General features: G+C 40.3%; 2 protein-coding genes across 3 annotated transcripts in view; one reads left to right on the forward strand and one right to left on the reverse strand.

Moving 5' to 3' along the window:
- LOC137260921 (zinc finger protein 62 homolog) lies at positions 1-15,175 on the reverse strand. 2 transcript variants are annotated; one of them, XM_067798474.1, is made up of 3 exons: positions 15,080-15,175; positions 9,184-9,273; positions 1-6,120 (listed from the first exon to the last, which is right to left on the reverse strand). In XM_067798474.1, exon 3 carries the CDS (start codon positions 5,920-5,922, stop codon positions 1,738-1,740), a length of 4,185 nt encoding a protein of 1,394 aa, XP_067654575.1. In that variant the 5' UTR covers positions 5,923-6,120; positions 9,184-9,273; positions 15,080-15,175; the 3' UTR covers positions 1-1,737. The 2 variants fall into 2 exon arrangements, with proteins under 2 accessions (XP_067654575.1, XP_067654574.1); XM_067798473.1 differs by lacking the exon at positions 15,080-15,175 and adding an exon at positions 14,761-14,896.
- Positions 14,923-17,661, forward strand: part of LOC137260922 (PHD finger protein 23B-like) — a 16,365-nt gene continuing 13,626 nt past the window's right edge. The window contains exons 1-2 of the mRNA XM_067798475.1: positions 14,923-15,371; positions 15,757-15,797. Of these exons, the coding sequence (XP_067654576.1) occupies positions 15,263-15,371; positions 15,757-15,797 (150 nt within the window). The 5' untranslated portion in view covers positions 14,923-15,262. The remainder of the gene's footprint in view (positions 15,372-15,756; positions 15,798-17,661) is intronic.

Consider the following 17,661-nt stretch of genomic DNA (forward strand, 5'->3'; position numbering starts at 1 on the left):
ATGTCAAGTTTTATTTTCAAGTATTCATCAACTCTCTCAACACATTCAATCACTATAACCTTTTTCAAAAAGAAAATTGAACACACTTTAACAAGAATACAAATGATTTCCAAACAAATCTTTAGAATCACAATGCTTGCATCAGCTCAGGGAAATAAACCTGGGTCCTGATTAAGGAAGAGTTCGTAAAAGCACTACCGCTCACAACTCGAGTTTACCACTGGCTTATGTAGCGCTATAAATTCTTTGTAGATTGAGACCAGGTCTTTTGTTTATGACATTCACCATCCAGTTACCACCTTCTCAGCCACTGTAGGTCTGGCCAACATCTGAAGTTTAGGGCCCTTTCTACAAACCCATCGTAGCGCTACGTCTATCGTAAGTCCCTGTTAAAGTGAGGGAGTTACGACCACCTTAGCTCTATTTCTGCTTTGTGAAACTGGACCCTGTACAGTAGTACTTAATGTTCATGTACCTTTCCCCCTTAAGTCTCAGTCTTGAAAGTAAATGTAATGGAACAGACACTTCAAAACTCATTCAAACAGATGCTTCATATCACAGGAAAATATGGATGGCAACTTTATTATAATAAATACATTTTTAAAGAGGATCTTTTACTCCTACACTGAGTGAGTGAGATGCACTTCCTTTAAGCTGTAAGGGACATTCATTATTTATGGCTAAGGGGGTTAGAATAATTTTTATGGAGTAGCGTGTACAATGTGAGTGACCCCATACATGTCATGAACAAAATCAATGATACCTCCCAACCCATCCATAATAATTTCTAGGCATAATATTTTAAGATTTCATGTACAAAATTACTGACCCCACATCCAGTACATGTGAACAAAACAGACCCCCACGCCCTTGCCATACATTATGAATGGTCCCTTACTCATCACAGCGTTACCTCAGTAACATGACATACGAGTGATGTACATATTACCCACACCAATTACAAATAGTTTTCTCCCTTTTCCTTATGGCTACTACAGTCCTACTAAGGTAGCAAGTGAGTGGGTGAGTTTTACACCTCTTTTAGCAATATTCCAGTAATATCACGGCAACGGACACCAGAATGGACTTTGGACATTTTGCCTACGTGGGGAACCAAACCAGGTCTTAGGCGAGATGATTAAACACTTTAACCAATGGGCTTCCCCACTGCCCATCCATCAAAAGGAAATACATGCAGACAATGTGCCACATAGCTGCATCATACTTTCAGGTAACAGTACCAGTCTATTTTCTTAACCTTGGCAGAAACTCTGTCTGAAATGAAATGGGAGTGAAGAGGATCAGGCTGCTCCATTGGCAAACTCTGTTATGTCACTTTTAGCAAATATTCCAGCAAATCACAACAAGGACAGTGGAGAAGGGACACCAGAATGGTCTTCACACATGGTGCCCATGTGGGGAATCGAAATGGGTCTTCAACATGACGAGCAAACACCTTAACCACTAGGCTGCCGCAGCAATCTTTAAACAGATGTATGGAGAAAAAAGGCTGTGGCACACTCTGCATTGAAAATATTGCTGTGTTGAAAACAAAAGTTGAGTGTTCAGTAGTGTGAACAGTCCTTGGTTACCCTTATACCATCCAGTGTTGTCATGCACTGCTTACAGATAGCATCTACACCACACTTCAGCTGTCTGTATTCACAGGTGAATAAGGAAACTTGTGCATACAAAACCATGAATTTATGACCCACTATTGTTCCGTGAAGATAAACACTAGTACTCTATCTTAACAACTACAGTCTCTCCATTAATATTGCTCTCAGTTGTTATGATCTGCACATTATCTAGAGAGACGCCATCAAGGAAAGACCCTTGACATACTTTCACTCCACTAACAGAAGACACTTGTATAGGTTGGGCATCTACTACTTGACCTTGTTGCCTAGCAACTGCAGCCTGGTTCCATGCCTCATGTTCCTGTATCACAGCAACCACCTGTGATGCTTCCTCTGTTGTCATGACAGTCACATTTTCTGCAGTTGCTGTACCTGAAACTGTAGACTGGGTACCTTCAGATGATGTCTCCATGACAACACCATCATCAGTTTCTTCCAAGAATTTAAGATTAGAATCACATCTGATATTTCCAGTCCCTGCAGATCCTATATCACATGGCATTTGGATGACTTGTGCTTCAGAACCTAGTGCTGCAGATTTGCCCAACCTGTAGTGATCATCTTCCGATCCCAAATATACAATACTGTATTCAGCAGAATCAGAACCTTGTCCAGCCTTGTCTTGAGCAGACAGCTTGAGGAGAACACTTTCACCAAGTAAACTATGAGACTGAGGCACATCCTGGCTCAAAGATTCCTCTCCAGTTGCTTCCACTGGCTCCTTTTTGATCTCGATAACTTCAGGTGCATTAGCATCCAATGAAGTCTTTGAACAACCGTCAAAGTAATGCTGTGGATGGACTACCCGTATGTGACTCGACAGCTTTGGTTTGCTTACAAATGCTTTACTACAGTAAGGACACTTTGCATGAGCCACCTTGTGTGTCTGCAAGTGACGCCTGTAAGGTTTAGGATGGGGAAAGGATGCAGAACATATTGCACATTGGTATGGCTTGTCTTTGGCATGCGTCTTCATGTGAACCGACAAATGTTGTGACTCAGGAAAAGTACTGTAACAGATTCCACACTTAAATGGTCTTTTTAACAACTGTGACGAAGGGAAAGTCTTTTGGCAAGTTTCACTCTCACATTTCTTTGAATGACTTTCAATCTGGGAGGTTCTGGTTTCACCTACAACCAGCAGGCTTTTCTCATCTACCACATTCCTTGATTTTTCACACTCTTTCTCTGTTGATGCTTCTGCAGCCTCAAGAATTATGTCAACAAGCTCCAATGAGCTTTTCACATTGTTACACTCTGCTGACACTTTTTCACCATTTGATGATTCAATGTTCTTTGATAATTTTGTTTGTTTGGAAGTTTCTGGCTCAGTATCAATGATCCTTTCCATGTTGTTTTCCATACCTTCACTTCCTTGCGAAACCTCACAACCTGGTTCCTTTTTCACTGTTATTTCTGCGTTCTCTCCACCACCAGCAGTTCCTTGAAGGCTTACTTTGCTATAACTGTGTGTTAGAAACACCTCAGAGTCACCTGCCGTATCTTCCACTCCTGTAACAGCCTCAGTTTCAGAATGATTAGCCTCACTATCAGAATGACCTGCCTCACTATCAGAATGATCAGTCTCACTTTCAGACTGACCTTTGACATGGTCCTTCTCATTCCCATTACACCCACAAGGGCATTTCACATTCTTTGTGCAGGTCTTATTTTCAATATGCAGCCTGAAGTTCCTCTCTCTCCTGAATCTCTTACTACAAACATCACACTTGTAGGGTTTGGGCGGAGAATGTGGCTTGCTACCATCACCACAGCCACAAGGGCCATCAGTCCTGAACTGGCCTTTCTTACACATCTCCACATGGATTCGCAGAGATCGGGGGTGAGCAAAGTTCTTGTCACAGATGTTACACATGTAGGGCTTTTCCCCAGTATGTGTCCTTAAATGATCCTTCAGATGCGCACACTGAGAGAACCCCTTCTCACACACTGTACATTTGTATGGTTTCTCACCTGAGTGCATGAATTTGTGTCTCTCAAGACGCTGGCTGTTAAGAAATCTCTTCCCACACAAATTGCAGACATGTGGTTTATGCAGGAGATCCTCCATCTTGTTCCTGTGGTCCAGCTTCTCTTTCCTTGTAGAAAAACCCTGCTTACATGCCCTACAGGTGTGTGCAACAGACTTTGTGTGGGTCCGTTTATGCAACTGCAGTTTTACTCTCTTTGGGTATGCTTTCTCACAGATATCACACTGGAAAGGGTTCTCAATGCCATGTTGGATCTGATGTTCCAGAAGAGCATCCTGCTTGCAGAAGCTACTGTCGCATTTATCACACTTAAAGATGTCCGGATGACGTGATGCGATGTGTTTCTCCAGATGACTGAGTCGCAGGAATACCTCCGGACAAAAACCACACTGAAACATAGCGATGTCAGGATGGTTGTGTTTCACGTGATTGTCCAACATTCGCAGGCCAGTGAAGCCAGTGTCACAAAGCTGACACCTCACATCTTTAGACTTGGAATGGAGTTTAACATGAGACCTGTAATTACCGAGTTTCAAAAAGCGTTTCTTGCAAATCTGGCACTGGTATGTTTCCTTCTGTTCCTGAGCATGCACGGTCATATGACGACCTAAAAACACAGACGATGCAAATCTTTTGTTGCATAATTTACAAAAGAAACGTTTCTCTGCATGAGCCCACATATGGCCTTTGAGAATAGAGGCTGTGGCATACTTCCTGTGGCAGAAGCGACATTGGAATTTCTTTGTGTTGTTATGATCCTCAAGATGCAACTTCATCTCAGAAATTGTCCTGAACATTCTCCCACATACAGTACATGGAAACTTCAAGGTCACAAAATGCGTAGCTTTATGACGCTTCAAGTTTCCTGACTGGTTGAAAGTCATGGGGCACATATCACATTTAAATTTCTTCTCACCTGAGTGGACAATCATGTGTCGTTTGACATGTAACTCCTGTGAGAACTTTTTGTGACAGACCTCACATTGGAATGGCTTAATATTATTGTGCTCCCACATATGAGTCTTTAAAGCACCAATGGTTTTGTATGATTTGTCACACATAGAACACTGATACGGATTTGATCGACTGTGGAGCTTCATGTGCCTGCGTAGGTTAGTCTGTGTTTGGAAGGTGCTACCACAAGTATCACACTGATATGGTCGGGTACCATTGTGCAGCCGCAAGTGCTGATTACGAATACGCACAGTTTTGAATGTCTTACCACATTCATCACAAGGATACCTCTTATTTGGCTCATACACATAGTGAATTTCTTGGTCATCTTCATCTTCGGGGGAGTTTTCCTTTTCACCACCATTAAATTTCTCATCTATTTCTGTTTTTGTGCTTGGTTCAGTGATGTGCAAATAGGGATTCTTTTTACTCCTTGAAGGAACTGGTATTTCTCCATGCACACTGATCTTGTGTTCCCTTAGCTGTTTCGACAGAGGAAATCGCATTTTGCAGGTTTTACAGAAATACGGCTCCTTGTCGCGGCGGTGGATCCATACATGAGCCTTAAGAAGCACTTCTGTTGTAAATTTCCGGTCACACATGTCACACTGGAAGGGCTTGTGTTCCACGTGGTCCGTGATGTGTTCCTTCAGCTGATTCAGCTTTGTGAACTGCTTGCTACACACATGGCATTCGTACACTATATGGGTCAGTTTGTGCCGTTTCAGATTTCCCAGTGATGTAAACTGTTTGCCACATACGTCACACTGGTGCGACTTAACATCTGAGTGCACAGACTTATGTCGCTTCAGATGAATAAGTAAGGGGAACTTCTTCTGACAGATTTCACATTCGAACGGCTTCTCAGGAACATGCTCCCACATATGAGCCTTCAGATAAGCCTCTGTGCCATACGACTTCTGGCAAATATCACATGGGTAAGGCTTGGATGTGTCATGGAGCTTCTTGTGTCGGTAGAGATTGGCCATGGAAAAGAACCGCTTGTGGCAAACATCACACTTGAAGCGATTCTCCTCAGTGCAGGTGTCCTTGTTCTCCACATGGGTTTCCATGTGCAGGCGAAGTGCTGCTGGAGATTCAAAGTTTGCGTTGCAGCGGTTGCACTGGTATGGCTTCGGAGTGGAGTGGACAACAATATGTCCCGTGAGATTTGGTGCACAAGTAAACTGCTTATTGCACATGTCACACTTGACGACCTTGGCCCCCGTGTCCACAATGACCTGCACTTTCATCCCTGCATCCGGCGTTGTGATGCGGTGGTCGCACTGCTCACACAGGAATGGCTTGTCGCCCGTGTGAACCTCCAGATGCTCCATGTTTCAGTGTTTCTCCTAGGAGACTGTACAATATGGTGGTCAGTTCATTTTCCAGCACACCACATTTAGTGCTAACTTGAAGTAGGTCACAATTCTTTTCCACTACAGAACCATTCCCTCTTCTTCATGTTATCAACCTAGGTTATCTCCCTTCTCATTTTGGGTGGGCTTGGTTCCTCTATGCATGCAGGTATGAATCTGAAAACAGCAACAAAACAAACACATTAAAATAAAAGGATTTAAATCATTAGGCCCCTTAACTTTATAAGGTGTCTGCATATGATTACATGTTGACAGATGTGATCTACAACTAGCAAGGGAGAGTGAGATCAGTAATATGCCACTTTCATCAATATTCCAGTAATATTATGGCTGGGCACACAAGAAATGGACTTGTACCCATATAGAGAGTGAGTGAGTTGGGCTTAACAATACCTTAGCAATATTCCAGCAAAGGTGTTTGCCCTAGACATGAAAATTTAAGAGTCATCATGATGGTGTCATGAGAGGGAGTCATGGACTTGTTTTGGGGAGTCAAAATTCAATATGGAACTTTCATCAAGACATCAAATAATGGTGAAATACAAGGTAAAGAAGGTCAGGTATTTAATCAGTAGTGAGCAGTTAACTAGTAAACAATAAACAAAGTAGTTTTAAACAACAGCAAATTACAAGCTCTGATTTATTGAACTTAGGGTCAAGGAGCCCTGCATCAACAATGACGCAAGCTTTTAAATTCACTGCGTATTTGAGAAAATTTGTGCATCAAATATGCAGGTTTTCTGCGTCAATGCAAACGCTGCAGCCATGAGCTTATATCGATGTAAGGAACAAACCTAGATCTTCAGGATTATAAGCAAATTGCTAAGCTACCCCACCACCTGTTATTTAGCATGAATGTGTAGTATAACTAGATAGACATGGCGTATTTAATCACGCAAACAAACATGACAAGGCATTTTCATGTTTTCCTTCCACTTACAGTTCTTAAGAACACTGAGTGAACTGGACTTACCACCATGTTTAACAGGAACAATGAATAGTATCTTTTGGTCAAGGGAGTGAGTTTAGTTTTACGCTGCTTTCAGAAATGTCAAGGCAGGGGACACCAGAAATGAGCTTCACACATAGTACCCAAGTAGTGGATAAAACCCAGATCTTCGGTGTGATGAGTGAACGCTTTAACCACGAGGCCATGCCATTTCCCTTATTTGGTAGAGAGTTGGACTAGGATACATTAATTCATATTAATATTTTAATCAGAATTTTCTCTCAACTACACATTGATTCAGTTTTCAGAGGAGAGGGGGTGCAGCAATCAAATTCAAAATAAATAGTCACTGAAATAGTGATGAGACTTGGAAATTGATGGGGGTGTTTGTGCCTGCTTGCACATGTGTTTGTGTACTTGCTGGTAAACAACAAATGAAATCTTTCTGAGAGGCATAAAAACACATACTGGATTTTCTATACTTAGTCCATTTTAGAGATGCTGCTGTTTGCTGTTTCCAAAACTAGGGTGAAAACATGACTCAGAAATGCACAACTCTGACGTTTAGGTTCGAATCTCATGTTTTCAAATCACAGGGACGCGATATCTCAAATGCATCCAAGAGCATTTGTGCTGACAATGCAGTTGAAACATGGTGCACGTGCAGTATGCACACTCAGCTCCCGTAAAAAAACACGTTTTGAGAAATGGCTATCATTCACATTCATGATGCTAAAACTGAACACATCCAGGAGTGCCTCGTGTGATGTCACAAAGGCATGTTCGGTATATCTTCGTCATCCATCTAGGGAATTGCATGCAACAGGTTGATCTTATCAATGCCTGGCTGACTCTGGGCTAACATGGCTGCCAAAGGAAGACACATGTGGTATTGACGTGTCATTTGGCAGTTGTGTGTTCTCGTATCACTTGTTTGGGGGGATGCTCAGAAAGACATTGTTGCATCTGTAATCCTCAGAAAGCACTGCAGTGGTGCTAATATCAGTATATTTACTGATCAGTCACTAAATAAAGGTCCAACACTACTGCAACACTAACTAGGCTCACACCATGGGAGATAACTCTTACAGACTTACAGAACACAATGTTTCCAACTACTGACAAATGATCAGTGAAAGAAAAGTAACTTTCAGCCCATGTTCAGTGAAGGAAACTAGCGCCTTTGCAAACTATCGGAAACACTCAACCCTGAACTCAAAGTTTATATGCCTCAGGATTATAAACACATAAATGATGGTGTACCCAGCTACACTGAGTTCATGAGGACAAATCATAGCTACGGATGACTGTGTGTGTGTCTGTGTGTGCGCCTACCTGAGAGACACTAGATGTCCATGGATAGATACACCAAGCAGACAGACTGTAGAAACAGAAAAATGCCAGGCACCAACAATTTAATATCCCTCAAAATTTCTATCTCTCCTTTTTGTAAAGTAAGAAATTACAACAACTTTACAGTCGGCTTATTTATCTTAGAAAGCTAGATGAACGTTTTCTAACATATCCACAATTTTGTATCCATGGACAGCTATGCTAGAGCAAAAGAAGTCAGGTTAGGGACCAAATACTAAGAAAGACAGTTATTAAGTGACTGTGCCCTCATATTTAGAAATACATGAATTTATGTTGCAGCTGGCCACATTTTTTTCTAAATAAGTTTGGTCAGCAAAATGTGATGCCAGCTGTTAAAAAATCCCATCGCTTGATGCCCGAGACAAGGCAGTTTATATTTCGGGCAATCAACTTGGCATCTTATTTGTCTGTGGGCTACTAGATAATTTTTGTTTATGGCTTCAAACTGCAATTAAACATAGATTATATTTCATATCTGCTCAAAAGACTTTATGTCATAATCAGCTCAAAATGTAGCTAATAATTTTCACAACTAACATGAAGTAGAGTTATCTTTCATGGCTATTTATCACTTCTCAATAAATAGTCCACTAAACATCAACATCAGGGAACACACTGATTTCTTCTTTCACAATTACATCATCATGACTGTCATAAAAATCATGACAAGTGGAAAATTAGTCAGGACAAGTGACTTTCTTGTGACAAGTGTACTTGAAAAATATTTTGAGCCCCTCTTCAACTTGCGTCATTACAGTATCAGTCACTATGTAGCAGCCTGTTGTTATTAATGTTAGCTTGGTGCTTATTACAAATTATCACATCTATACCCCTCCCTTACTTTGGTTCCGTTCACTTCCTTTAGATAAAATTTGGGTGAAACAACAAGCTCTTACCATGGTAGGGTCGTATTTGGTACAAGCCCTTCAGTTCTGTCCACATCGGTCTAGTAGATGAGAACTTACTTCCGGGAAAATAGCAGCCATCTAACAAAGAAATGCACAGATTTTGAGAAAATGATTCCATTGCTTTTAGTAATATTCCAGCAATATCAATGCTGGTACACCGGAAATGGGTTTAAAATGTTAATAAAACGGCAGTCCAAAAACTGACTGAAATTTTGGATGCATTATGGGACACAAGGCAAAATACTGCAGTTCTACTACTGCCACGGTACACTGTTTCACACCTAGATGATAACACTGCTATATTGTAAGTTGTTCACTGGTCACGATGGGACCATGGGTTGAGGTATTTGTTTATGTTCTTCGGGCGCCGGGACCAAAACAGACCTTGAGGGTACCTCAACCCATGGTCCCCTCATGCCCAGTGAACAACATATTTATCGTACCAAACACCTAAATGTTAATTATGAACTGTTTGAAGCATGCGTATTGGATTGTACACTTCAGCCACCCTGCGTGAATCAAACGATTCGAATCTTGCATCTTGCTGCACAGTGCATTGAAAATAATAGGAGAGTGCTCAGCCATTCAGACAGTGACATCAATGTGCGGGGTAAGATAATAGTATGTATCCTGATGAACAATCAACCAGGAAGTGTTATCTATAAAGTTAAATGTTTTAGAACTCATCAACTTCTTGCATATAAAATCATACAATGTATGCAACATATGTTCTCTGATCAATCATCAGTGACAACTGACTGGTTGCCCTTTACAAAGACCGAAGATGTTATCAGCAGACGTAAGTGACAATGGAGAAAATAGCCATAACTTCATTTTTACGTTCTCACTAATCCGAAAGTGAGTGAGTGAGTGAGTTTACTTTTACGACGCACTTAGCAATATTCCAGCTATATGGCGACGGTCTGTAAATAATCGAGTCTGGACCAGACAATCCAGTGATCAACAACATGAGCATCGATCTGCGCAATGGGGAACCGATGGCATGTGTCAACCAAGTCAGCTAGTCTGACCACCCGATCCCGTTAGTCGCCTCTTACGACAAGCATAGTCACCTTTTAAGGCAAGCATGGGTTGCTGAAGGCCTATTCTACCCCGGGACCTTCACGGGTCTGATCCGAAAGTAACACAAAAAGACAACAAAATATCCAGCTGACTTAAACATATTAACGTGAATCAAGTGTCTTAACTTCTGATTTTTAAATCTGGTACAGAAGGGTTGTAAATAGACTATTTGTAACACATTTATTTGATAATGCATGAGTGAGTGAGTTTTACACTTCTTTCCACAATATTCCCGCAACATCACGGCTGGAGACACCAGAAATGGGATTCCCACATTGTAACCATGTGAGGATTCAAACCCAGCTCTTAGGTGTGATGAGTGAACACCTTAACCACAGGGCTAAGCTACTGCCCCTTTTCTATAATGGAACTGACTGGAATCAGCAAAGTTTCTATAGCTGCATACTGGCAAAACATATGCAACGTATTACCATATAGGTATGAGTTATTTGGGAAATGGTCGAAGACTTTTATAATTCCAAAAGGTCTGAGTTGTGATTTGCATTGTAGCATCGAATGAGCGAGTCTAGTTTTACCCCTCAATCTGCAATATTCCACCTGTATGACAGTGGTCTGTAAATAATTGAGTCCCGACTGGATTGTCCAGTGATCAACAGCATGAGCATATGTCAACCAAGTCAGCAAGCCAGACCACCCAATCCTGTTAATCACCTCTTATGAAAAGCATGAAGTTACTGGAGATCAATTCTAACATGGATCTTCTGGGGTTGCAACATGTTGGGCCTCACGTGTCTGACAGGGAATGCCACCAGTTGTACATGCAGTTCCAAGTTTCTTCATACAAAGTAAACATTTTGTCAAAGCCAGCACCTGACATCAGAGAAATATAACATCCACATTCCTGCTGTTTTGAAATTCAATTTGGAAGTTAAACATCATATGTGAAGGAAAGTATGTGTTTTTCTTAAATGACATTAACATTTAACAAAACCTGTATGCCTTAATATCAGCATATTGAGTGAAAATATTGCAACACGTATCTCCCAAAACTACGTCTTAGCATACTAGTAGTTCCAGTGCTTGCTGATGCACACAAATTACTTATGCTTCTTATATGCATAACAATTGTCAAGGGACAACTCAAAAGAGATTAGTGCATCCACATGGACGCAGAAAAGTTCAAATAGTTATTTTTTTAAAATATTGATCACGTAAATAAGTTATCACTGCTATTAGCCGTGTTTTGATATCATTTGCAGTTTAATTTCTGTGATGATCATGATACACAATACAATAACAGTAATAGAATTGTAACAATATTATAGTATTGTATTAATAATAACATTTAAGTGCCTGAGATCCCCATTTTGTAGTCCAGCACCCCTGAAAATTACGAGTAAGTGTCCCTGGTACCCACAAATAGACTATTCACGGAAAATACCGGTGATTATTTTCAAAGGTGGATTTGTGGGAAAAAATTACACTAACAACCAATATTTATTTTCCTGTTTAACTAGCAGTGAATTTTCAGTTTTTCCAATTCAATGAATTATTGACAGATCATTCTAAAGACAATCAATCCTGATCTATGAATATAAGCCTATCTGAAATTCTGAAGATGCCTCTATTAATAAGATGTGTTGTACAGGTAATAGTGTCAGACTATGGGCGAGGCTCATTGCTGCACATAACAAGGTTTTATAGCAACGCCCTCCTGCTACTTAGTGATAGCAGACAGTATCACTATAGGAGAGCCAGTGTCACCAGTGTAAGGCTCGTGAGCAGACGGAATTTCACATGACATGGCAGGTTTTGTTGAACACTGTCAAGACTTCTAAAAATGGTTGTCTCTTTTCTTTCTTATGCATGCAACTTTTGCCCATCAGGTATGGTAAAACTTCATACATGACAACAATTGAAAAAGCAGCCAAACAAACTTCAAAGGAAGATTTAACAATGAGCTTGTCCACAACCCAAGGTGCCATTTTACAAGATGTTTGCATAGTACTTTTCCAAATGTCATTTTGACAAAATCAGCTTGGGTTAAATACCTGCTCTCTGCAAATATCAGCCTTTTTGAAACAAAAGGTTTGAGTATAGATTTAGCATTGTTTTCAGCCCAAACTCTGCACATCTTGAAAGAAACCATAATTCTCTGTGGTGACTAACGAGATCAGGTAGTCAGGCTTGCTGACTCGGTTGTGTCATTATATCCTTAATGTGAAGATCTGTGCTCTCAATGTCAATCACTGGACTGTCTAGTCCAGACTCAATTTATTTACAGAACTACATACCATCATCATATAACTTGATAATCATTGACAGCAACAATAAACAACAAAAACACACCTGAGGCACTTAATCCCAGGACCAAACATGTAATTATGAATATGTTACAATTTCTATACACCTCTGAAGGTCCCCGTTAGAAATGATCTTCAGTAACCCATGCTTTTTTTATGGGGCAACTAGTGAGATCGGGTGGTCAGATTCGCTGATTTGATTGACATTTCACTGTATCGAAATTGTGTAGATCGATTCTCATGCCATCAGACAAATGAGACCCTAACCCAGATTTGTAAAGTATATGTACTGTCAAAAGGGCGCCAACATGTATTTTCCAAACTTTTTCATGTTCTTAATCAACAAGGTGACTCAAGTCTTCTGCAAAAATTACAGTGTGTCTGAAACAGGGTATGTGATAATGTTTTCATGTTAAATGGATCAGATTATGTTTACTAAGCAGTGCAAATTTCTTGGAAGCCAATGAAAATTATAGGTCCTTCACGTCATGGCACTTTGATAGACCTAACGCTGTTTAGTACTTCTGGTGTGACAAACAATGTTCCATGCCTTTTCAAATTGTCTAATGGTTGTCAGTTGACAATAAGGAACTGGTAATCCTTGCTGGAATAACAGATTTTAGATCTAATCATCCCCAAATCAACCAACTACTACGACTGTCAACAGCTCTGACAGCCATGCATGGTTGTACACTTGGGCCAGTCTTAATAGTCACATTTGGCAGTTGCCCATAATGGAACTAATTCTTGAGTATAGGTTTGTCACCAGAAATCAGGTACCAGAAATACACTTGCCTCACAAGGCTTACAGGCCCTACCTTAGAGAATGAGTCTGACTGGTGGAAATGAAAGACAAAGAAGATAAATATATGCTTACAGTCACAGGTAACTATTCTATGTCCAGAAGCTTGAGTGAATTTATTTTTATGTCGCTTTTAGAAACATTTCATCAATGTCATGCTTGAGGACACGTAAATGGACTTCACAAACATGGCCATGTGGAGAATCAATCCCATGTCCTCAGCAGGACGAGCGTACATATTAATCACTAGGCTACCTGAGCACCCCATCAAATATAACTGACTGCTTATCCACTTTCATTTGACATTTGGACATAACACATGTTTGTAATTAATGAAAATAACATATATAATTTTAGTGAATTAAGTGAGTTAGAATGATCAATGTTCTAACCCCAATGGCATCATGGTACAAAAACACACAGTTACCAAGCCTGACCTCTCCATCCATTTGGCCTCTTTCTGAGACCAGCAGGTTTGGATCCGCACTAATCTGGAGTAACCAAAGGCACATTGGACCCATAATAAAAGACATGAAAAAGTTTGTCTTCAAACTACAGTTATGTTTCTTTATCTTCGTTATTTTTGTAAGTCCTCTTGTAATCGTTGCGCTAGGCTTCCTTTCAATATAGTAGCTTACATATATTATTTGTTATAGAGGGACGGGAGGAACTCGTAGTCTTTTACCTATGTCTCACCCTAAACATACATTCAAAAAACTAGAACAGGTATAAAAATCAATCCATGGACATATTTCAGAGTTGGAATATTACTACAGGTAAGGACTCCCTTTCACTGTATAAATTGAGGTGGCTAGGGGTGGAACTCTTTCCAACAGGGCATTACGTTACCCAGATGGGTTTCATATTTATAACAGCGTGTGACCCAAACCATACTCGATTCTACCAACTGGGAGTCATGAAATTGCTAGACTATCTCTCACAAAATTTCTAACACTTGAAATTAACTTTAGCAGGTGTCTAATCAATTTTCTTTGCTAATCATACATCAACGAAATCTAAGAAGCCTGAAACATGGCGAATATTGACAATACCTGACCTTACATACTTTCTCTTCACGCAACCATTTAACCTTATTTTGTTTAGAGTTGCATACTAAAGGACCAAGAAATATAAGAAATTTCTGCCTTATCTTGGCGGTAAAAAAACGGTTATCCTATTGTGATGTGTTCCGCCAGCACGACAAGCAGGCGATAATGATAATCAACAGGTCACAGAATAGCTAGCCAAATACAGCACGGGGCTAGCCCCACCACTGAACTCTCTAAATAGACCTGTAGACTGCAGTAGACATGTGTTGCGCGCCATTGAGTGCGAGCTTCGAATGCGAGGCTGAACACAGTAAGTCCACTGACCACAGATCAATAAATGTTTCGTTGTTTCACAACTGAGCATTACCATTTCTCAGTTCAAACAAGGATTGTAGAAGTTATTTCGTGGCTTGGTTCGTATTCCGACATCATCAAGGAAAAAGAATTGGAGGGTATGATACATAAACCATGACAACACAGACCCCATCAATCATGCCGCGTCACTAGCCCCGCCCACATATCCCAACATGCTTCTAAACGATCAATGACGTATCCAAGATGGATTCCACAAAGCTCGTGAAAGAAGCAATCATTCGACCACCAATTTTCATGGTTTTTAGAAGCATGTGCGTAAAAATACTGTTTCATGCAACTTCTACAAGTGATGATGGATCAGACAGTGTTACCTGTGATCTACTGAAAAGTTCGGTTTGCCTGCAGCGCATGAAAGATGATGAAGGTGGGATCGGTTGACAAATGACGTAATGACCTTGCTGATATGCAAATGTGAAAGGTCGGGGTCACTTGACTATGCAGATTTGGGATGTCGTGACCTGAACGAAACAGAATCATAGCGTTGAGTTGACTGGATGCCTAGCTGTGTAGTCGGTGACTGCAATTTAAGTGTAATTCGTCGCTGTTTACAAGAATCTGTTGCGCTGGATTTCCCTTCCAATATGACAGAAGAAGTTTTTAAAGGTAGTTACTTCATATTTCAGGGGGATTATTTGTATTTGGACGGAACTGGCCGAGAAAACCACAGACAGATTGAGGAACAGTGGAAACTGGCCAGCCGAAAGCAAAATCATCTCGTCGTGTGGGGAATCGTTTCAGCACACGGCTACACTGGAGTTAATTTCAGGGTCCTTTGGCGATAATATGTCAGATACATCTGTTTTACTGTTATTTCTTCAGGTGTTTATGACAGATTTCGTTTATAGTTCGAGAAATCGGTCTAGGACATAGTGTCTGTCTTCGTCCCTTGCTTGTCAGTGGTTGGGTCATGTTCCCGTCAAGCTCACAATGAACTATCTGCACAAAATGTTACTAAAGATTAAATGTGTGTGAATTTTGTATTTTTCAGCTCCACGGAACAAACGGAGACCATTACAGTCAAATTCTGAGGTAGGTGTAGCTTCCTTTAACTGTAAATCGGTTTCAAACTAGCTGTACTTTGTTGAATAGCAAGATGGCGGATATCTTACTCCCTCAACTTGGTCGAAACCTTCAGTGGTGACTGCGTCAAAATGGACCAGCGCAAATCAGATCTTTCAGCGTTTCATGTTAATCTGAAAAAGTATGTCGAATATTTACTGAAGTTGAATGTTGTGTTGTTTTGGTTGAGGTTTGGTTTCACGGACAATGATGCATATTTGCATTATTCGATGGTGTAACTAATTATCGCGGTGTGATGGGTCATAACGGAGATCGTATGTCAAGGCTCATTTTTTTAACTTATTATATTCCATTGTTGAGTTCGTTAAGTGAATATCGAGAAGGTAATGTGTTGATATTGTACGACTTTGACATTTTTGGAAGTTGCATCAGTTGGCATTGAAGTTCGTCACTGACCATTATAATCTCACGTCACGTATTTTATTTCATGAGAAGGTACTGATTCCAACTGGAATAATATGGCTGTAGGTAACATTTAACTTTCAGTAAATGCTTACTGAGTGTATGTCAACGGGACAAACCCATAATTCATTGTTCTGATAGCGAAATCAAGCCAGTCGTTCTTCGTCAACACGAAAAGCACAATATTTAAAGAAGGGTGTGTACGGTCAGTTGTTTGTCAATGTTGTGATGAGCAGTTTTAGTTGAAGTACGTTGTCGTAGATAAAAACTTCACACAAGTGCCCCATTTATCCCGCTTTCCGAAAAGTCCCGGCAGAACTCACACTGTAGTTTTCACTGTTCATGAAAGAACAGTTTTAGGATTGGTTGAGTGTTGTATGCGAATCAGTACTTTCGAGTTCTTGACGGGAGATCTACTAAGAAACATCTGTCTGATGTTGGTGGTAATTGCGTGAACACCATGTCAAATTGTTGCTCTCTCTCAACACTTGCCTGTCCCCAAACAAGATGGCGGACAACTGTGTGAATATATAATGAGGTGACGTAGTGTAAACAAATGGAGGGGTAGATGGGGAGGAGGTGCTTGTCTGACAATGTCGATGGATACTAGGATACTGATCCGTTCATTTCTTACAACACTGCTAACTGTCACCGAGAGTGGCATACAGTATCCGTTTTGTTTTGATAATGATTTCAGATTCAGTAATGATACCATATAATGTGCTGTCAACATGATCAAAGAACCGTATTAGTCTTGAAATTGCCAAATGATACCTTTCCTCTCCAGTCCAGGACATCACTGAGATGCCTCGCTACTGTTGCGTTTAAAATGAGATAACATTTTCGCTTCACTTTAGCTTATCCCATCTAACTTGCGTCCAATGTGTCCTGCTTGAAGTTACTGTACAAAGTTTTCTATTTACCAGTAGTTAGGTTAGATTTCAATGTTTGTGTTTGTATTCATCTTGAAACAGATAGTCCTGATGTTTGTCATCATGCTGTCTTTGTTTATAGTCACTTTTAACTCAGGAAGTTGTACAGGATGAATGTCATGTTCCAGCTGCCATGTTTTCTTTATGAGTTAACCTTAGTTATTTTTTTTAATGTATTCCTCAATACGTTTCACAGTTCTAAAGTAACTGTCCTTTCCGAATAGACCCAGACAAACCAAAGCTGAAAGTTAGCAATCCATTTTTGTTCCATTTTCATAGATTTTTCCCCCAGTTTCATTGACATAGTTCATTTTGAGAAACAGGGAAGTCAGTGGGTCATCGGAAATTTAAAAATTATGGTCACACCTTTGGGGTTGCTAATCGTAGTATTTGAATGATGAATTTCTTGACCAAATACATTTTTAACTTTTTGCATTAGCATTATGATCACACCTCTGTCACGTCCATGTTGAATTTCA

This window comes from Haliotis asinina, chromosome 14 (genome assembly GCF_037392515.1).
Source record: "Haliotis asinina isolate JCU_RB_2024 chromosome 14, JCU_Hal_asi_v2, whole genome shotgun sequence".
Lineage (NCBI taxonomy): Eukaryota > Metazoa > Mollusca > Gastropoda > Lepetellida > Haliotidae > Haliotis > Haliotis asinina.

Coding starts and splice junctions, on each gene's coding strand:
- LOC137260921 (XM_067798474.1), bottom strand. CDS start 5,922: ATGGAGCATCTGGAGGTTCACACGGGCGACAAGCCATTCCTGTGTGAG.